At 39.1% G+C, this 23276-nt stretch overlaps 1 protein-coding gene and 1 long non-coding RNA gene across 2 annotated transcripts in view; one reads left to right on the forward strand and one right to left on the reverse strand.

Moving 5' to 3' along the window:
* The window catches only part of si (sucrase-isomaltase (alpha-glucosidase)), a 147521-nt gene that overhangs the window by 25260 nt on the left and 98985 nt on the right, over window positions 1-23276 (reverse strand). The window contains exons 24-32 of the mRNA XM_053623442.1: window positions 19937-20110; window positions 18416-18565; window positions 12879-13082; window positions 12515-12669; window positions 11098-11266; window positions 9465-9561; window positions 6369-6481; window positions 4238-4363; window positions 3949-4077 (exon numbers count right to left, since the gene is read on the reverse strand). Coding sequence (XP_053479417.1) covers window positions 3949-4077; window positions 4238-4363; window positions 6369-6481; window positions 9465-9561; window positions 11098-11266; window positions 12515-12669; window positions 12879-13082; window positions 18416-18565; window positions 19937-20110 — 1317 coding nt within the window. The remainder of the gene's footprint in view (window positions 1-3948; window positions 4078-4237; window positions 4364-6368; window positions 6482-9464; window positions 9562-11097; window positions 11267-12514; window positions 12670-12878; window positions 13083-18415; window positions 18566-19936; window positions 20111-23276) is intronic.
* Window positions 4689-10678, forward strand: LOC128606899 (uncharacterized). Its single transcript, XR_008385765.1, has 4 exons — window positions 4689-4929; window positions 6393-6446; window positions 9487-9579; window positions 9832-10678. It is a non-coding gene; the product is annotated as an uncharacterized LOC128606899 (long non-coding RNA).

The following is a 23276-nucleotide window of genomic DNA, read 5'->3' on the forward strand; positions in this document are numbered from 1 at the left end:
GATGTTGCGGCCTCCCAAGCCTTGCTCCTGCCCAAGGCCAATAGCACAGCCTCTCAAGCCCTTATCCTGCCCGAGGCTAATGGAGTGGCCTCCCATGTCCAACTCGCCAGAACATCCTACAGTACTTCTGCCACCTGACCCTGGCGAACCTGTCCCAGCACCCCCACCTGACGCTGATGAATTCTCCCCAGCTCAGTCACCTTAAACCGGTGAGTTCATCTTAGCTCTGCCACCTGACCCTGAGGATTTTGTCTCAGCTCTGCCACCAGATCCCAGCTAGGAAATTGCCAACCCACCGTTTGCTTCCCACCAGTATGCCCCATGTCTGCTCCCTGGCTCCTCTGGAAAGTCAACAAGTTTAAGGGTTTTCCTTTCACATTTTATCCAGAGGTGCCAGACCACAAGGGAGTGTTTGAAGGTGCTGTGGGAACAGCACACAGTGGGGGATGATCTGTCATTTATTTCCCCCTTGCACACAGAGAGCAGAGGCACTCAGCGTGCATAATCAGCCTGCAGCACTATGGCACATACTTCTGTTTTGGGTTTGTTTACTTTTAAATGTGTTTTGTTTTGATTCATGTCTTGTCTCTACCCATGTCCCGTCATTGGTTGTCTCCCTCATGTTTCCTGATTACTCTCACCTGTTTTCAGTTTGCCCTTTGATTAGTGTGTGTATTTAAACTTGTGTGTTCGTTCTCGGCAAAGTGTTGTTCAGTGTGTACCCACCTGATTTTGCCAAGCGTTGTTTTTTTTTTTTTTTTTGTGCTGTGTCTCAATAATGTAGTTGTAGGACCTCAGCACACAAGATCATAAGCATAAGATCATAAGCATAAGATCATCCATCACATAAGCCTTAAATCATGAGTACCTGTGAGCAGACTTTGGGGCACCAAACTAATTACAGCTCATGCGTGGTTGCTGGGTTCTCACTTTCCTGTGAAGATTGAATGAACTCTCTCAGATTAGCAAACCTCTCTTAAAACTTATTGATCTAGGCCACTGGCCAAGACATAGTGGCTGGCCTACAAGGTGAAAGCCTTGTCCCTCAGCTGATAACTTTGGGAAAAGGGGGGTGGCAGGCCCCGACAATCAACACAGGCAAGGCCCTTTGTTCTCTTACACAGTTCACATGGTCTTTAGTACACCAGTCACACCGAATTCATCAGGACACCTCATATATTCCAAAAGATCAAGGACTGCAAGAATAATACGATATCAACTTCTTCTGTGCCTCCCTGTAATTATCATGCTTGTAAACACAAATTAGCATTTAGACATTTGATTGTTTAATGTGCATGAGTATGATTGATTATGGATATAGGTGTGTGATTAATTATTAGTAATGTGTTAACAGCGGCCAACATATGTATTATTTGGTATGTGTGTGTGTGTTCCTTGAGTGATTTCCTGAAAGATGAGAGTAAGGAAAATCGAGGAGAACATTGTTAGGTATAGGTAACAACAGTTTGGACTAAAAGTTTGATACACACTCTATAAAAAGAAGAAAAGAGAAGGCAATAAATTATGTGACCACAAAGACAATGGACTGAGTGAAGTTATGGGTGGAGAACGTAACTAAACTCCAGACCAACCTCATACTGATTGGAGCAAAACCTTTTGGGTTCCGTGGAACTAGGAAGAGTTAAAACCCTTGGGCACCATGGAAACAATGAGTTCTCTTAAACAATGCTTTCAGAGAGTTCTCCCCAATCAACATCTTCAGGGAGTCCTCATTAACCAACAACAGCTGCAAGAGTCCTTCAACCAACATCTGCAGAAGTTCTCCAATCAGCATTTTCAGGAATTCTCTTTTCAACCAACATCTGTAAGTGTATTCTGTAATCAACATCTGTATGAGCCGGTTCCTGCCAAACTTCCTAACTCTTGTCGGGGAAGAACCAAAAGGACCGCCACCATGCTCCTCAGGCTGGCCGCCTACGAGGCTCCACTCCATTCACCATTCTGATTGGTCTTCCTAGACGTTGCTCAAAAGCAACCAGACCTCTGATGAATCCCCACTAACTGGAATCCCTTCTACACAACGACGTACCAAGGGAGTTCCCCATCTAGAGCAACTTCAATGCAAGTAAGCACCTCCAGATCTCAGTCGGTGTACTTAATAGAGACCTTCTAAAATGGAGCAAAAATTCAATTAATTGTTGATGGTTCATTCAGGTCAAGGTCTAAGAATAGCGTACAGTGTCAAAACTAGGGAGCTATTCATTCACTGCCAAAGCAATTTTCACCCCTTTTGTTTGTGTGCGCATGTGTGTGTGTGTATGCTTGTGTTAGTTTAGTTTCTGTGTATTAGAAAAAGTCTCGTCTGATTTTAATAGCAAGTGTCTCTTGTCTATATTTATGATTTACTGTCTTTAAGTTGTCTGATCTTCATACTGTGCTCATAATTCGTGTTTAAATTTAGGATATTATTACCGGTGGCCACGGGATTAATATCTTAGCCAGACTTAAAAAGATAGTTCAACTCATCGGTGGATGAATAGTTGATCAGCTCTTGAAATATTAAGTTTGCACATTTCCCCCATTTTGAGCTCAATCTAACAAAAGGAAAAGCGAAATTTTCCCTACGTAGTTTTTGGCAATTTTCAGTCTCTTGGTTTGTGTTTTTGTATATCCATTTTGCCATTGTTTGCTGATTGCCTGACCTCTGCCTCTTTCCTGTTTCTATTCTGATACATGTTTTGGATTTGTCTGCCTCCCTTTTTAATAAAACACTTAAACTGTAATTGCATCCATGTCAACTCTCTGTTCCTGATCATCTGCTCGTGATCATATCTAAACTTAATTTTAGTCATTTAAAAGCACACTATGTATTAATGAATGTAATTTAATGCTAAATGTGCTAAAATGTAAATAATATCAAGGTGTTTTCAGTTTAATTTATGTTGAGTAAAAACATATAGAGGTTACTTAATTTTGTGCCACCTGCAGTGTGTATATATCTACATATAAACAAAATAATTGTACATATCATCAGTATACATACTTAGTATCACATTAATTATTAAAAATTAATAATACATTTTTTATTGCTGGAATTTTTGCTGAACTTTACACTATGAAACTAATTCTTTATGGCTTCTGATCAGAAATGGTGGGTGAATTTTGGGTTTGAGGGATAAAATGGTGAGTACTAGAGGTTTACTGCAGGAGGAGAAAAACATGTGCAGATCTAGGTTTATAAGATAAAACTTTCTTGGAACTGTCAAATTATGGCAAAGTTATTAATATGGCAAAACAGATTGTGCCTGAAATGATTAAAATTACATATTTGTGTCATCACCTCACCTACTACTGTCTGGCATCCACTCAAAATGCTTGAGCATTTCACTATCATCATGTGGAGATTTATTATATTTCCTCATCTCTCCCTGATGTTAATTCCTGGCTATGCCACTGCTTTTTATATCAACTGGATAAACTGTACTATGTTTGGTAAAATAGTCTATCCTTAGCAGTGGACTCAGACTTTTAAATCTGACTGTACATCACAGTGTTCACCTTAATGCATTTTTAAATTGCCATTCTCACTAAACCATATTCCTTCAGCCTCTGTGTCACCTGTCATGCACACATTCTCATTAAAAATGAATTCAAAATCTCATTAACAGCTTTATACCCCATGGTGTGAGCTGAATGGCTTTAATGGCCTTGTTTTTTATTTGCAAAGGAAAATTATCATAACAGAAACGTCCTAATTTTGCCAGATGACGAATATGACTGTGTTAACAAGGGCGATGCTTGAATTTAGGTTTTGCTTAAATTTGATCAGCTAATCCCAAAAACTGATTGTATGATATTAACATTAGCCTAACTTTTAGCAAAACCAGTGCACAAGCTTGCTAGCATTAGTGTAGAACTATGTGGTAGTGTTTGAAAATGACTAATCAACTGTCTTCAGTGAGAAAAGTGAAAATAAATGCGTTGTACCAGGATGAAGATGAAACGCATGCCCTCCCCCCTCATTTTTTTGACCAGCTGAGGAAGGTTGACGAAGTCCTTATCGAGCACAAAGTCCAGCTGCCTCTCCATGTAGTCAATATCTGCATACTGGACATCCTGTCAGGGACCACAATGTCACAGTCAGCACTCTTTTATCCCAGGGTTATCTATGCGCTACTTGTGTATTTGAACACATGTACATGAATTCTAGATTTGACATTTATGATATGAAAATTTAAATGGGGTTATATTGAAAATGCGATTATAAATCTCTTACATAAGGAATACTGGCACTCAACATATCAGCATAAAGCTCAGCAATTTCTGAATCATTAGCATAACCATAGCGACAAAGCTGGAATCCTAGAGACCAATATGCTGGGAGAACTGGACGGCCAATCATCTGTCAAAAAAGTCAAAAGTTTAAACAAATTACACACACACACACACACACTTGAATACATACATTGAATTCATTGAATACACATACATAAAAGTAGAACTTTTCACAAGCAGAGCAGAAAAGTCATTTTATATAACAGGTAGTGTGACTGGCTGAGTCATGCTTGAAACTATTGTAAAATCTTGATCTACACACACCTGTGACTATGTCACATTCATTTAATTCAGTATTAATGTGGCAGTTTTTAAAACAAAAACAGTTAAGCCATTTTCTGTTCATAGAATACACTAATCTGTTCATGTGGTGTTGCTTAGCAACCAGACCTTACTGTTAACAGACTACATTGCATGTGGAAGAACTGTTTATAGCAAATAGAGATGCACTAGTGTATCGGCCAATAATAGGTATAGAAACATCTGATGTCCTGTGTGTAAAGATGATGTCTCTTGTGTAGAATGACGACAAAACTGCAGTTTGTAAGCTCTGCACTGCTAAAATTTTACACCGGACGCTGCAGCAGTGAAGCGGGAGTTTCGCCAGTACAGCGTTGAAAGATTTAAATGAAGGTGAGTTGACAAAAAGGGGTGTGTGTGTGTGTGTGTGTGTGTGTGTGTGTATGTATATATTATATATATATATATATATATATATATATAAACAGAAAAATATATTTGTAGAGTAGTACATTTCATATCCAGTTAATGTTAATGTATATAAAAAAAAGTTTATATTATATATTACCAGTTTAGTAGAAATAGTAAAAAGTAAAGTAGAAATGCTTTTTTTTTGTAGCGAGTGAATGTGAGACTAACAGGAGGTTTTTTAGAATTCAGTCAATGTTAATATGAATCAATAACATTCAATAAGTTAAGAAATCTTAATTTAATCTTCAGAATTTAGCTAAAGTGTTAATGTTAATTTGAGTAATGTGTTTTCTGTTTCTGAGACCAGTTACTATGAGACAACTTGTTTGGAGAGAATAAAGTTTTTATTTGCATTTCTTTCAGAATAGTGGAATTACTTATTAATTTAAAAGAAGGCATAAAAGGCAGAACTATCAGTTATCAGTATCGGCTGATATCACTCTGAATAATTGGTTATCGGTATCGGCTGAGAAATGATGCATCGGTGCATCTCTAATAGCAAATATTATTAATACTTAAATTATTTTCTGAACACAGGATTTTATCATATTGCTTTTTGTCACCTTTTTATAAAAGCAGTAAGTCATGAGAGGGCGTGTGTTACAATGTTTTTATCTTGGGAAGGGGGGTTTATGGGTAACCCTGTCAAGGTTTATTGCTTTAATAATCAATTATTTTTCTTCTTCTACTCATTATACTACTACTACTACTACTACTACTAATAATAATAATAGCTATTTCTGCTTATTGTCAACATTGCTCACAAGAATAATAAAACACTAGTGTATATTGGTGAACAGGACAGCTCCATGTTAACAGCATAAATAAAACAGCTTTTAACATGTTTTGAATGAACTGATATTTAATTACAATATATTAATCTCTGAAAATTAACGAGTGCATGTCAATATGATACCGTGCATCATAATAAACTGTTTGTATTGCAACTGCAGATAAATATATTTACTGCTGATCAGTTTAATTATATCTTAAATATACTTTGAAATTTGTTCTTTACACTAATATAAAGGAAGGCAGATATCCAGTGTACATAAAAATTAGCAACACCTCCATTTTTTCTTCCAAAAGGATAACAATACAGCTTTTTTCCCCCTATTGGTCACAAAACTGAGGTTCACAAATTTACAGGTCACCTAGATGCACTCAAAACAAATGCGACTTTCACATCCTGCACCCTTTCCCCTTCAGTGAAACACAGAAAGAGATGCTGAAAAATAATGCCATAAAGTTGTTGTTTTTTTTGTCTTTAGTCCCCTTGACATTGTTTTTTAAACACAATCCTGTCCCCATGAACACACACACACACACACACACACACACACACACACACACTCTTTTACCTCAGTGTATTCTTCTACCACCAGTTCTGGAGTGGGACCCATAAACATGTAGAAGTCAAGGATCCCACCAATGGTGCGGTAAGTGAGAGCAGGCGTTGGCTGAACTGTCACATCTAAAAACATACCAACATTAGCATATTAATACTACTCTTAATTACTTTGTTCCAAGATACATATGACAACAGTCTACTTTTTCTTAGTTTCCTTTTCAATCAGGATTTAGGCTGTTGAACCATCACTAAGTTCTATTGTGTACATAGTACTGGTTATAGAATGCAGTTGTGTTATACACCATGTATTAAACATTTGTAATAAATATAAAACCATTTTTATACAGGAGCTTAAAATGATTACTGCTTGAAGTTATAGTGATTAACGGATACTCTAAAGTCTATTCTACAACCCCAGGCAAAAATTATGGAATCACCACACTTAGAGTATTCTCAGCCGGATTTTATGTACTCTGAGAATTTGAAGGTGTCCCCGGTTTCTAACCTTGGGTCACACTCTAGGGGCATCTCCTTATTAGAAGCCGGTAATGACAGACAGCTCTCTCATGAGCTGGGGCATGGTCTTAGACAGCTGTCTAGCTCACTGCCTTTGGAGCCGTCCTCATCTGGAGTGGCATATAAATTGCCTAGGAATGTATTTCTAGCACTGAAATACTTTCTTCCTCAATTAAGAGGTCACCATGTGTTAGTTGTGACAGACAACACAGCGGTGGTATCATATATCAACCACCAGGGAGGGTTACGCTCATGCCCCCAGTTCAGGCAGCCACAACTAATTTTTCTCTGGGCAGAAGGAAAGTTCTTGTCAATGAGTGCAATGAACATTCCGGGCAACCAGAATGTGGGGGCAGACATTCTGTCAAGGCACAGGCTGAGACCCTGGGGTTGGGGATGCCATCCTCAAATGGTGGAGTCCAAATGGCGGAAGTTCTGCCAAGCGAAAGTGGATGTGTTTGCCTCCAAGGAGACAACACACTGCCCGCTGAAGTTCAATTTCACTCCTCCCACAGCATTAAGGCTGGACGCCATGGTGCACATGTGGCTTAGGTCACATCTGTACAACTTTCCCTGATCGCTCTGCTCCCACAAGTTCTAGCAAGAGTTTGCCAAGACCGTCTATGTCTGTGCTAGTAACACTGTATTGGCCAGCTTAAATATGGTTCTCAGAGATAATATCCCTGCTAGATGGCATTCCTTCGTAGATTCCCATCCACAGGGATTTACTGTCTCAGGCAGGAGGGCTGATTTATCACCCTCTGCCAGAACTATTGAAACTGTGCGTCTGGCCCCTGAGGGGCACCAGCTCATAGATTCTAGTGTCACAAGTGAGGTTGTGGTGACCATGTTGAATGCTAGAGCACCATCCACGAGGAAATTGTATGCACTCAAATGGCGACTTTTTGTCTTGTGGTGTGAGGAACATCAGCAAGACCCAGTGAACTGCGCAATAGCTAAAGTCCTGGAGTTCTTACCAGGACATTTCTCAGCAGGGTGGGCCCCTTCTACAATCAGGGTCTACATGGCTGCCATTTTGGCCAGCCAAGCCCCTATTGATGGAGCCTCTGTGGGGCAACATCCTCTAACTTCAAGGTTTATGCATGGTGTCAGGCAGCTGGGGCCCATCTGCAGACCACACATACCTTCTTGGGACCTTTCTGTGGTCCTGGAAGGTCCGTCAGGTGCCCAATTTGACCCCTTAGAGTCAGCCACTGTGAAGCTTCTGATTCTAAGGGGAGTTCTTCTGCTGGCCCTGACAACTCTCAAATGAGTAGGAGATCTACAAGCTCTCTCTGTTGCCCCTTCCTATCTTGACTTTGCTCCTGGATTAGCCAAGGCCTTCTTACATCCTAGGCCAGATTAAATTCCTAAAGTGCCTACGTCTGCTGCCCAGCCAGTAGTGTTGCAGGCTTTCTACCCTCCTCTGTTCCTCAGACCAGAACAAGAGAAATTGAACCTACTGTGTCCAGTAAGGGTTCTCTGTACTTACGTCCACCACTACGGCCAGTGGCATAAGTCGGAGCAGCCGCTGGTCTCCTTTGGCGGCGATAGTAGGGGTGATGCTGTGTCGAAGGAGCCATCTCTAATTGGATAACTGAAGCAATCTCTATCGCTTATGAGGTGCACAGTCTCGCTATGCCTCTGGGCATAGGGGCTCATTCCACTATAGGGGTCGCCTCCTTGAAGGCTTTGCGCAAAGGTGTACCCTTACAGTATGTATGTGCTGCGGTGGTCTATGCCGCACACATTCATTCGATATTACAACCTGGATATACATTACACCCCAGCCTTGAGTGTCTTGCTGTGACTCGGAGGCTCAAACCTTTTGAACAGGCCATGCCCTCAGTATGATGGAGTGGGTATCCTCGTTTCCACAGCATAAAGATCACGCAACGTCTCGTTCTGTTCTCAGGGAACAGGGTTACGTGCATAACCCAGACGTTTTCATTTGGCTTTTCTATATGTAAATCTAATTTCATTCAGCCAATTTATTACAGTTGTGTCACAAACATAGACTCATGTTTCCACCCATTTGTTTTTCCACTTGTTTTGCTGTGCATTTTCTATTTTCAAGGCATTTTCCTTTGAGTTTCTTTTTTTACGTTCTGTGCATTATGTCGTTTGCTATGCAATCACATATTATACATAATAATTCTGTCTGAAGCCAGCATTTGTTTTTGCTTGTCTACCTTGGTTGTAGGGCACAAATTAAGACACATTGAAACTACAAATATCATGTATCCATAATTACTCCCAAAAGTGGTTTAAATGGTGTGATTAGAAGAAAATGAGTCTTCACAACTAACACTCCAGTTATTGAGTCACTTAAGATGGGTATTAAAACTGGATACCAGCTTTGGTCACAGAAGAAAATTTAACTGAGTGATGAGTACACAATTTCTTTAAATGTGGCAAGAAATTTGTCGTCATCTTTTATTTTTAAACAAAGCAGATTTAGTCCATAAGCTAGGTTTTATTTTCAGACACTTGGGATAAATTAGGTAAATTAAAAACTCCCATACAGAATTGTGTGTGCGTGTGTGTGTGTGTGTGTGTGTGTGTGTGTGTGTGTGTGTGAGTGATTCACCCATGGCATTGCTGTTGAGCAGCAGGACTCCATGAGCATGAGAGCTTGGCTCCAGGCCCATGTAGAAGGGATGCACACCATAAGAGTTCAACTTATACTGCAGAGAGTGAAAAAAGTGAGTAAAGTACTGAAACTGTTAGTTAACATCATCTCCATATCTCCTCAACTGTCAGAAAATTAAATTATAAACGATAATGACCTTACTAAAAGTAAAGACAGAATTAAGTCTCTCCATTAGTGCACTAAAATAAGAGGAACAATTGAAAATAACTTATGTTCTCTGTTTCTAGCCTGAGCTATACATTTGCTCCTTAGTTTTTTCATGTTTGCCTTTAAAATGTCTGTAAACCGTGGTATCTCGCTTTAGATCTCCTGAAGGAAACACATCACCCTGCTGGATTGGCAGCTATCAAGTAAGGACTAACTTACGATCCCTCTGAAGATGCAGGTTCAATTTAAGTATAATGTGGTTCATTGAGAAACATTATTTCAGTTATGCCAATTAAGACCACTTTGAATGCTGGAATGATTGGGCCATCTTGGAAAAGCTGCTATTATTTGTTTTAAGGTTTTTTATGTTTTGCACCAATCATTGCTTGCTTCTTCCTTTTTTCCTTCCAAGTTTAGTTTTAATGTCCTGTTTTTTCTGGTTTTGAGATTTATCTGCCCATTTGACTCTGCGAAAGGATTCACCTTAGTTAAGTACATTTTAATATTATGAGTTCTGACCCCTGCAAGTGACTTTGACAATGATTCTCACAAAAGCATGAATAAAAATATGTATGCATTTATGTCCAACCCCTGCTGGCCTCACTCTGATACACATGCTCCATTACCATTCATATTTTCATATAAATTGGCTATTGTATTTTCATGTAAATCAGGCTCTCATGTTATATGTGCATGTGTAAGTGGTGCCTCATGGTATAGTTTGCCAAAATAAATGCCCACTAAACATCAATACAAAATGTCCTTATAAATGAATTTTGTGCAATTAGCACCATGAGTTTGATTTTGTCATCTCATTTGCTTTATGATACCAATACTTAGGTTTTATTTCTTGACAATGATACAGACAACTTGCTTCATAGTTACTCCATTAGAAATACTGATTGTTTCATCTTCTACCGTACATCAAGCAATGAATACATATACTTTTTTTTATTTCATTTGAGCTATATTCAACTCATTAAATATATACAACTCAGGAATTAATCATTGCACCTTTCACTGATAATTTGCTTGTAACTGGGGTGGTACTCTCAAGGAAAATGTATTGTGTACCTTTAAAATGTAAACAGTTTATATACACATAGGCTAAACACATTCAAACTCAATTACAATTCATGTTACTATTTCAGCATAAATTCAATATAAAATTCCAGTGGGACAACTCCCCCCCCCCCCCCCCCCAATAAATAAATAAATACATACGTACATAAATAAGATTAAAAAAAAAAATTAATAAACATTAAAACAAAGTTTCCTTTTTGGTTACAGGGGTTAGGGATAAATTTTGAAGAGTATGCATAGCCATAGTTATTATAAGGAGTGAGTGTGTGTGTGTGTGTGTGTGTGTGTGTGTGTGTGTGTGTGTGTGTGTGTGTTGTGCAGTTCTGCTTAATTTACTCACCCCTGGTGGTTGGTCCTTACTGAACATGCCCCATGTGTGCCAGTTCATGTCGTGTCTAAAGCTTGTATGTTCAGTCTCCCCAAAGCCAAAGATATATTGTGAAGGAAGTAGAGTTGAAATTTGTATGAACAGGTCAGAGAAAGTAAAGCCAGGAACAGACGAATTCCAACTTCAGGAAAAGAAAGAAACAGAAAATATACACATAAATTATATTTGGAATTTGCCTTAACATAATATGAATTTATTTCATAATGATGATCAAAATGTTCTTTATTAGGTCCCAGGGAATCTTATTATCTAATTCATTGTTTCCTAATTTTAATAATAAAGTGAAAATAACACAATTAAGAACTACATTGACTACACCTTTTCTTAAAAAAATATTACAAGATATTATATGGGATATAATTTTGTTTAAAAAGAACAATTGATGAGTTCTCTCCTTCACAGTATCTGTGTATACTGTATGTATGCATATATTATGCATCAGGTTGCATCTTGCATGCAATGCCAATTGCACAGGTTACTTTCATACTCTGACTGTTGGCTATCATTGCACTGTACAAGTAGTGAAATCATGACCTTAGTATTATAAGGTTCCTATATCATTTATTTTTTAACCCAGATGGAACCTGACAATATTTAGGCCACAAAATGCCCTTTTCTAGTTTATATCTTCCAGGGGAACAATATCGAGTGAAAGGGGCAGAAGAATTGGGTTGCGTGTCTAAATTTCCTTTCTCAAATGTAACACTCCCAACATCAGAACAGCTACAAAAACAATTTGAGTGCACTACCAAGTACTGCATTCTGTACCTATTTTACTCAAATAAAGATTAAACAGTAATGATTGACTGGTGTACAGGTGCAATCTGATAAAATTATTTGTGGGCATTTTGCAAGTGAGTTACAAATAATAATTATGTAAATGATGTTGGGGGAGGCACAATGAGCTTTTTGCTGTGGTAAGTGTTCCAAAACGCGACGAAGAGTTCAGATCACATAGAGACTCTAGTAAGAGTAAAGCTGATAGTTGCCACAAATCTGTCATGCATCACAATTTGTGTCACAATTAAAGGCAGTGACACACATCAGCAATGTCAATAGCATTTTTATGTGAACATATGACAAATATTTCATATTAAACTTTAGTGTGAAAAGAATTTTCATTTTGAGAATATTTCACATAATTTTGAGAAGCTTCCATATATATATTTTTTTATTTTGGTTTAAATCCTGTTATGTTAGCTTGCAGTTGTTGTTTTTTTTTTTTTTTTTTCCCCTGGTTATTAAGTTTGCATTTTTTTAAACACCCAAACCTTACTTGATATTTTAAAATCAAAGACATGGACTTTGATCACACTACACAGATGCAATCACATATTTCTGGAATACAATTGTTAAGCTATAAACTCACATGATGGTTCCTGTGCTTTTCCTGATCACCTGAATACCAAATGGTTGCTTTGTGAAATTTACTGTGTACATCCTCTTTTCCTCCGGTACCTCTGGTGTGGATGGTAAATGAAGAGGAACAGGAACTTCATAACGCTTATTAGCTGGATCAAAGATCTGCAGGAGACAAACAATGGCCAGTCTGTAAGATTTATTTATTTAAAATATGTTCATACTTAATTGTGTTAGAGCTTGTATTTCTTTTTCTTTGTTTTATTTAATTCTATATTTTATTTTCTTCATACTTCTGTAAATCAATGTTATAACCTACAGCCCAATTCATGTCTTGCCACAGTCCAAGCTCTGGCAGCTATAGGGGTCTGTACCTTAAACTGTAGGGAGTGTCCAGTCAGATATTTGATTTCCACCCGTAGTATGTTGATGTCTCTAGATAAAATACGTGGAGCAGGGTATTTATCATTCCGCCTGATATTAAAGCTCCATCCATATGGCATTTCCTGTGAAGTCTCAGCAATGTAGCCATAATCCGTGGGGAAATAACACCACGGCACACCATTTAGATGTGTGTACTGGAGACAAATACAGGGGAAAAAAGTGATAGTAATTCATTAATATGAATTAATATGAATAAGAATATGAATAAAAAATTTACAATAATCTGGTTGCATAAGTGTGCACACTAATGCTTAGTTGAAGCACCTTTAGATTTTATCACAACATTCAATCTTTTTGGGTAAGAGTCAATCAGTTTGGCACATCTTGACTTAGTGATATTTTGCCATTCTTCCTTGCAACAGCATTCTAAGTCTGTCAAAATGGCTGGACATCTCCTGTGCACAGCTCTCTTTGGGTCACCCCACAGGTTTTTGATTGGATTTAGGTCTGGACTCTGGCTGGGCCATTCCAAAACCTTAAATTTGTTTTGGTGAAGCCATTCCTTCGTTGATCTGGAGGTTTTCTTTGGGTTGTTGTCATGCCGAAAGGTGAACTTCCTCTTCATCTTAAGTGTTTTAGCAGAAGCCTTAAGGCTTTGTGCAGAAATTGACTGGTATTTGGAGCTATTTATTATTCCCGCAACCCTGATTAAAGCTGAAGAAAAACAGCCCCAAAGTATGATTCCTCCACCACCATGCTTCCCCATGGGGATGGTGTTCTTTTGGTGATGTGCTGTGTATTTTTGTACCAAACATATATTTTGGTATTATGGCCAAAAAGGTCAACTTTGGTCTCATCAGAGCGTAATACATTATTCCACATGGTTTTGGGAGATTGGATGTTATTTATTTATTTTTTGGTTAAAAAAGACTTCCGGCTTGCCACCTTACCCCATAGGCCAGAGACATGAAGAATTCGAGAGATTGTTGTCACATGCAGGGAGCATTCAGTACTTGACAGAAATTGCTGTAATTCTTTGAACGTTGCTGTAGGCCTCTTGGTAGCCTCCCTGACCAGGTAGTTTTTAGAACTAATTTTCAGTAGTTCTCTATGTCCTCCCCCTCTTGATAAGCTGGCATCCTGGGTTCCTGATGTGGCACATATGGCTGTCCAGTCCTCTGATGTGGACCTGAAGCTGGCTAGACCCTCCCCTGAGGGATCTCTGCGGATGGTGCTATATGGTGATGGGCCCCTGGGGTGGGAAGATCAAATCTTGGACTTGGAGTAGTTTCTGGTGATCTTGATTGCTTGGTTGGTGATCTTGGTTGCTGGATAGACTCTCTGAGGTGTCGGAGTTCGTGAACGAGTCCCTCTTCTGCTGTGCCACCAGGAAGTCTCGCATCATAGCCACCATCTCACCCTGGGTAGTGCTTGCACCGGGAGTGTGCTGAGGGGAGCTGGCTTTAGGCCATACCCCAACACCTTCCTCTTCTTTGTCCATCGTGTCCTAAGCCACTTGCTCCTCCTGGACAGACTTCTTCTGGGACCTTAGACCCTTCCTGGTCCGTTTCCCAACAGGCACTGATTTGTGTCTAGCCATCCCACTTCTGACACCACTTGTAAAGAAGGCGTGTTGGTAGAAGCTTTCCATAAAAGAAATGATGGCTTAACCACAATAGCACATCTGTGCAATGATGTTTATTTATAGTGTCCATTCAGAAAACTGTCCCGAATCATGCCAAATAAATATTATATATATATATATATATATATATATATATATATATATATATATATATATATATATATATATATATATATATAGTGGATGAGAAAAGAAAATGTCAAACATTAATTCAATTAAATTTTTACAAAATATTTACAAACAGCTCTTAGCTAGGCTTCCTTCCACACAAAGGATCGAGCTATTTAGTTGGTACTTAGTTGGTACCAATGCTTATATAGTCACGGCTCTGCCCACATGGCTAATTCTATTAAACAGGTAAGTATAAGGTGAGTATTTGTACAGAAACAATCTGCACATAACAAATATTAATTATTCTGAACATTAATAAACATATAAACAACAAAAATCAATAAATAAAATATGCATATGATAAATAACAGACAAATAACAAAAAGAATATTTTCCTTTCCCCATCAGATATAGACACATAGAACAGTCAGGCCACCAGAGGAACTGGACAGGCACAGCGGGGTAAAATCTCCTATTAAAGGATTGTTTAGCCTCTCGCGCTTGCCATACCCTTGGTGGACCAGACCCGGAAGATGCCACATGGTGGATTACCCACAACAAAAATACAATAGCTGCATCCGAAAACTGAAAAATGCTGCCTTCGGAGGACGCATTCCAAGGATCATATAAAGGTATCTCATGAGATACCTTTATATGATCGATTTTTGAAGGCAGCATAGCTGTATCCTTCGCTGCCTTTGGTATCCCACAATACTTTGCGTGTTCGTCTGAAGGGGAGTAGCATTAGTCGATTCTGGTCAAGCTCAGAAAAATAAACAGTATTGCTGTTTATAATATTAGTTTATTATAGAAAATGAAAACCTATTTGAACCTATGAGAATTACCTAACCTGCAGTTAAGACTTACCTCTGTGCTTCTATTTAAGTAAAAAGTAGCTGCCATTCTCAATCTTCTCCCCCGGCGCACAAACCTTTGGCGGGTGAGTTCATCAAGAAGGTTTTTGAGTATCATCATACAGTTAATACATAACTGTATAAGCTTGTTTTTTTCTGTTTTTATTAGGGGAAATCATAAACTGAAATCCTACACTGAATCCACCAGGTGGCGGTAATGAGCAGCTGATAACCTAGCAATCACAGTACAGCCTCTCTGAAACTGTTTCCGGAGGTACATTTGTGTGCAAACGTTACCTTTGAAGTCATTGCCTGATAAGGCAGCGAGGCAACAAGTCAGCTGCATAAGTTTTTGGATGCAGCCAACAACTGCATCCGAAACCACATACCTACCTACTATATAGTAGGCGAAAAGCAGTGTGCCAGAGGGGTAGTATGTTTGAATTCTACATTTGCAAGAAACAGTAGGAGAGAAATACTCGGATGGTGTACTACTTTCAGTAAGATTTTTCAGTATGCAACCGATGGACACTATGCGAGTCAAACAATCCCACAGTGCACTGGTGTGGACGAGCTCAGGAAAAGAAAAGAAAAAAAAAAACAGGGAAGACAGCGTGTTTAAGTCATAATACACACACATACTGATTAGTACGTACTGTTTCAACAGCAATGGTTTTAATGGTTATAAATGTGGCATGTGTTGGTCTTGCAGTCCAGAGATATCAGGCATTTGGTCACTTCACAAGTGCAGATGAATCCCTTTTTATATTGGTGTAGGGGCTCCATAATCACGTGACCAGTGTGCCTTCTCTAGCTTTTAATTTTATGTATACAACATAGTTGCGTTATGTTTGGAGGTTGGGGGAATGGGGGTCAGCTACCAGCTTGGCTACTTAATGATCTACAAGATTACCATGTTTCACCATAGCATATATTGTTTGTGGCTTCACCATGTACAGTGAGGGAAAGAAGTATTTGATCCCCTGCTGATTTTGTACGTTTGCCCACTGACAAAGAAATGATCAGTCTACAATTTTAATGGCAGGTTTATTTGAACAGTGAGAGACAGAATAACAACAAGAAAATCCAGAAAAACGCATGTCAAAAATTTTATAAATTGATTTGCATTTTAATGAGGGAAATAAGTATTTGACCCCCTCTCAATCAGAAAGATTTCTGGCTCCCAGGTGTCTTTTATACAGGTAACGAGCTGAGATTAGGAGCACACTCTTAAAGGGAGTGCTCCTAATCTCAGCTTGTTACCTGTATAAAAGACACCTGTCCACAGAAGCAATCAATCAATCAGATTCCAAACTCTCCACCATGGCCAAGACCAAAGAGCTCTCCAAGGATGTCAGGTACAAGATTGTAGACCTACACAAGTCTGGAATGGGCTACAAGACCATTGCCAAGCAGCTTGGTGAGAAGGTGACAACAGTTGGTGCGATTATTCGCAAATGGAAGAAACACAAAAGAACTGTCAATCTCCCTCGGCCTGGGGCTCCATGCAAGATCTCACCTCGTGGAGTTGCAATGATCATGAGAACAGTGAGGAATCAGCCCAGAACTACACGGGAGGATCTTGTCAATGATCTCAAGGCAGCTGGGACCATAGTCACCACGAAAACAATTGGTAACACACTACGCCGTGAAGGACTGAAATCCTGCAGCACCCACAAGGTCCCCCTGCTCAAGAAAGCACATATACATGCCCGTCTGAAGTTTGCCAATGAACATCTGAATGATTCAGAGGACAATTGGGTGAAAGTGTTGTGGTCAGATGAGACCAAAATGGAGCTCTTTGGCATCAACTCAACTCGCCGTGTTTGGAGGAGGAGGAATGCTGCCTATGACCCCAAGAACACCATCCCCACCGTCAAACATGGAGGTGGAAACATTATGCTTTGGGGGTGTTTTTCTGCTAAGGGGACAGGACAACTTCACCGCATCAAAGGGACGATGGACGGGGCCATGTACCATCAAATCTTGGGTGAGAACCTCCTTCCCTCAGCCAGGGCATTGAAAATGGGTCGTGGATGGGTATTCCAGCATGACAATGACCCAAAACACACAGCCAAGGCAACAAAGGAGTGGCTCAAGAAGAAGCACATTAAGGTCTTGGAGTGGCCTAGCCAGTCTCCAGACCTTAATCCCATAGAAAATCTGTGGAGGGAGCTGAAGGTTCGAGTTGCCAAATGTCAGCCTCGAAACCTTAATGACTTGGAGAAGATCTGCAAAGAGGAGTGGGACAAAATCCCTCCTGAGATGTGTGCAAACCTGGTGGCCAACTACAAGAAACGTCTGACCTCTGTGATTGCCAACAAGGGTTTTGCCACCAAGTACTAAGTCATGTTTTGCAGAGGGGTCAAATACATATTTCCCTCATTAAAATGCAAGTCAATTTATAACATTTTTGACATGCATTTTTCTGGATTTCTTTGTTGTTATTCTGTCTCTCACCGTTCAAATAAATCTACCATTAAAATTATAGAATGATCATTTCTTTGTCAGTGGGCAAACGTACAAAATCAGCAGGGGATCAAATACTTTTTTTCCCCTCACTGTATCTGTTTGAGCAGATTGTTCAGATAATGAGTTGAGAGAACTGGACAGACTAAATGACTACAGTGCCGTAGCCCTGGTCTCTTTAGGTTGTGATAAAGCAAGGGTTGTATTCTCACTGGTGCTAGTATTGACAGGTAGTTGCATGACATTGTGGGTAATGTAGGAAACTGATAACCAAAGCAAAAGCAGACCAACATGCATATTAAATAAGTTAAAACCAAAAAATGTCAAATCAGAAATTCATTATAAAATAAATCTTTGACACCACTCTATACCACACATTATTTATAAACATATGCAATTCATTCAGGCTGGACTTTTCCTTTACATATCTAATTCCATGTACACTTACCCCCCAGATGCAGCCTCTTTTTATGCAGGACTCTTCAGTGGCCATTTCCCCTGGATAGCAGTCAAACCGCTGTAAATCGTCAACGATTGAATTCCAGGCAAGTTTGTAATCTTTCCCCAGCTGCAGTTGGAGATTTCTCAGATGTAGCACCTACAAAACAGATCCCCATCACACACGTTTTACACACACACACCTCTCAGGCCAAATGAGTGAGGACAATAAATCCAGCATATGGCATTATGTTAATCTGAAGTGCTCTTTCAACTATTAATTACTTCAAATTAGTATTCTGTGAATATAAATAATCTCAATTACACAGAACTCACATTCATAATTCATCTGGTGCTTTTACACACAAAATGTTTCCTTACTCAAAATGTTCACATTCACCAAAATACTCATATTGGCATAAAACAATTCTAAAGGATTCACAAAATTTGAAGCACAATTTCAAAATATTATACTTTGTCATTTATTTATTAAAGAAAATGCTCCAAAATTACATATCTGTGAGTACAAAGTATGTGAACCTCTAGGATTAGCAGTTAATTTGAAGGTGAAATCAGAATCAGGTGTTTTCAATTAATGGAATGACAAACAGATGTGAGTGAGCACCTTGTTTTATTTAAAAAGCATAGATCTATCAAAGTCTGATCTTCACAACACATTTGTGGAAGCGTATCATGGCATGAACAAAGGAGATTTCTGAGGACCTCAGAAAAAGAGTTGATGCTCACCAGACTGGAAAATGTTAGAAAACCATATCTTAAGAGTTTGGACTCCAGCAATCCTCAGTCAGACAGATATTCAAGGCCATTGTTACCCTCCCCTGGCGTGGTTGACCAACAAAAGATCACTCAAAGAGCAAGACATGTAATAGTCCACGAGGTCACAGTGGAACCCAGGATAACTTCTAAGCAAATAAAGGCCTCTTTCACATTGGCTAATATGAATGTTCATGAGTCAACCATCAGGAGAACACTGAACAACAATGTTGTGTATGCAAGGGTTGCAAGGTGAAAGTGACTGCTCTCTAAAAAGAACATTTGCAGTTTGCTAAAGAGCAAGAGCAGGAAGCTAATGGAAAAATGTTTTGTGGATGGAGGAGACCAAAATAGAATTTGTGGTTTAAATGAGAAACGTTATATTTGGAGAAAGGAAAACACTGCGTTCCAGCATAAGAACCTTATCCCATCTGTGAAACATGGTGGTGGTAGTATTATGGTTTGGGCCTGTTTTGTTGCATGTTTGGGTGGCTTGCCATCACCAATCACTTGCTAACAATGAATTCTGAATTTTTATACCAGCAAATTCTAAAAGAAAATGTCAGGACATCTGTCCATGATCTGAATCTCAAGAGAACGTGGGTCATTCAGAAAGACAACGACCCTAAGCACATAAGCCGTTCTACCAAAGAATGGTTAAAGAATAAAGTTAATGTTTCGGAATAGTTTGTTGTCACTATATTGACTATGCATTTGGATTGGACAGTATTCACAGTATGGGAAAACATACACTTACCTTCTTCACTGAGTCATATTGAATGTTGGACTCTGGCAAAGCAGTGACTATGTTGCCATCTTCGATGGTCACAGTCGTGGGGGGGCTACTCAGTCCTAAAACAGTGACATTCTCAAACACCAGATTGTTTGGATCAGCGTATCCACTGTGGAGTGCCTTCATTGTCAGCAGTCCCTGAAAGAAACACACAATTCTTATGAACTTTATATATGTATGAGGGTTTTTGTCAATCTGGATGAGTTCACTTTGATTGCAGTCTATTTACATTACTGTAATCCAAAACAAATTTATGATCATAGGATGATTCTAGATTCTAAATCTCTCTCCATTTGATTATGCTAAAAAAAGCCTTCTTCCTCATGAAGACCTAATCATATTACATCAACCGCACTCGTGTGTGTGTTTTTTTTTTTAAACTAACTGGAACTGATGCCACATTGTGAGCCACAAGAAGTATGGCAACAGTCTGAACTATAAGTGACATGGATGAGGTGCACACATGCTATCCAACAAACATCTGAATAGGTATTCTCTAAAGTTAAAGAATAATTGTTGACTAACACTACAGCTTTGCAGAAGTTTATAGCTGCATATCACTACATCAGAAAAGTACTTATGCTATCCAGCACACCATGCAACTTAGCTTAGTTAGCAAGCTAAAGTTGTGTTGTTTCAGCTAGGTAATGAAAATATGTGCAAGAGTAGAAGTCTCATTGTCTCAAGTGTATACACTATCCAGGTACTGGCCAGGCTCAATCCTGCTTAGCTTCACTGGGACTCCAGGCGAGAACTGCAGGTTGATACATCTAAGAAGCCATATATGGAACGTGTCTGATAAGCATCACTTTCATCCCTTTTTCATTGCCTATAGAAAGGCAAATGTTTAATTTGCGATAAACTAGCCTTGTGATGTTCTTGGGACCGGAGACAATAAATGATTAGCAACAATCAATTAAAACTTTTTACAATTTTAAGCTACTATTCCATCTAGTTTTACTATACATACAAGCATACAGACACGACACAAATGTGTACCATACACACAATGACTGTCCTTTTGAATTCAGCTGCAAAGGTATTTCTAATTTCCTCATGGTTTGTTCATCCATTAGTCAATTGTCCAGAGGCATTTAGTTTTATCATTATCACAACAATTACATGTGTGAGTGTAGCAAGTACTTAATATTAACTCAGCAAGGTAAACAAGTGTTCATTCAACTTCTTTGTATTTCTAACAGTTTTTATACTATGCCAGTCTCAGCAAATTGTCATCCAAATGTAACTAAACAGAAGCAGTCAAAAATAATTAAACCATGTTTGGCATCGTTCAGATCCAAAATGGTTGTAAGATGAGGCATCATTCCTGATTCAGCCTCACTGATTAATTAATTTCCTCAACAATTCATTAATTTCTTTCTTTCCTTTCTTCCAATATTGTTTTTCAGCCACTATGTTGGTGAGTGGCTATGTTTACATGCAAAAAATTTCACCAATTTGAATGGAGTCATTCTGTTGACAGTTTCCAAACGAACAGTTGGACAGCATCATGGACAGTAAGAAGACGAGAATATTGAGGAACAAGGGCTCTGATTGTTAACTAACATAAAATATGCACTTCATCTACTGGTTAAAAAAAAAAAAAAAAAAAGAGATATACGTATAATACCTTTACAGATCTTCTAATGTAACCAGTCTTTTCCTAGAGTTGAATATCTGGAAACTTTCATCTAAAATGCAGTCTCTTAGGTACAAACTGCTTGCTTAGCATAGGCTTTCATAATTTGTAAGGAAATACCTTTGTTAAATGCTCTTCCTCAGGATTGTTCTGATTTATTAATTACTCTTTTTCTGATCATTCAGCAAATCATACGAAAAAAAAAAAACCTGTTTACAGTGGATACGGAAAGTATTCCCAGCACTTCACTTTTTCCACATTTTGTTTTGTTACAGCCTTATTCCAAAATGGATTAAATTCATTATTTTCCTCAAAATTCTACAAACAATACCCCATAATGACAATGTGAAAGAAGTTTGTTTGTAATCTTTGCAAATTTATTTAAATTTATATTTAAAAAAAAAAAAAAAAAAAAAAAAAAAAAAGCACATGTACATTCACAGCCTTTGCCATGACACACTAAATTGAGCTCAGGTGCATCCTGTTTCCACTGACCATCCTTGAGATGTTTCTACAACTTGATTCAGTTGATTGGACATGATTTGGAAAGGCACACACCTGTCTATATTAGGTCCCACAGTTAACAATGCATGTCAGAGCACAAACTAAGCCATGAAGTCCAAGGAATTGTCTGTAGATCTCCGAGACAGGATTGTATCAAGGCACAGATCTGGGGAAGGGTACAGAAACATTTCTGCAGCATTGAAGGCCCCAATGAGCACAGTGGCCTCCATCATCCACAAATGGAAGAAGTTTGGAACCACCAGGACTCTTCCTAGAGCTGGCTGCCCGGCCAAACTGAGCGATTGGGGAGAAGGGCCTTAATCAGGGAGGTGACCAAAAACCCGATGGTCACTCAGAGAGCTCCAGTGTGACTGTGTGAGAGAGGAGAACCTTCCAGAAGAACAACTATCTCTGCAGCACTCCGCCAATCAGGCCTGAAGGGTAGAGTGGCCAGACGGAAGCCACTCCTCAGTAAAAGGCACATGAGAGCCCGTCTGAAGGACTCTCAGACCATGAGAAACAAAATTCTCTGGTCTGATGAAAGAAGATTGAACACTTTGGCCTGAATGGCAAGCGTCATGTCTGGAGGAAACCAGGCACCATTCATCACCTGGCCAATACCATCCCTACAGTGAAGCATAGTGTGGCAGCATCATGTTGTAGAGATTTTTTTCATTGCTAGGAACTGGGAGACTAGTCAGGATCAAGGGAAAGATGAATGCAGCAATGTACAGAGGCATCCTTGATGAAAGCCTGCTCCAGAGCGCTCGGGACCTCGGACTGGGGCGATGGTTCATCTTCCAACAGGACAACGTCCCTAAGCACACAGCCAAGATAACAAAGGAGTGGCTACAGGACAACTCTGTGAATGTCCTTGAGTGGCCCAGCCAGAGCCCAGACTTGAACCCGATTGAACATCTTTGGAGAGATCTGAAAATGGCTGTGCACCGACGCTCCCCATCCAACCTGATGGAGCTTGAGAGGTCCTGCAAAGAAGAATGGGAGAAACTGCCCAAAAATAGGTGTGCCAAGCTTGTAGCATCATACTCAAAAAGACTTGAGGCTGTAATTGGTGCCAAGGGTGCTTCAACAAAGTATTGAGCAAAGGCTGTGAATACTTATGTACATGTGCTTTTTGTTTTTTATTTTTAATACGTTTGC

Source organism: Ictalurus furcatus, chromosome 4 (assembly GCF_023375685.1).
Source record: "Ictalurus furcatus strain D&B chromosome 4, Billie_1.0, whole genome shotgun sequence".
In the NCBI taxonomy this organism is placed as follows: domain Eukaryota; kingdom Metazoa; phylum Chordata; class Actinopteri; order Siluriformes; family Ictaluridae; genus Ictalurus; species Ictalurus furcatus.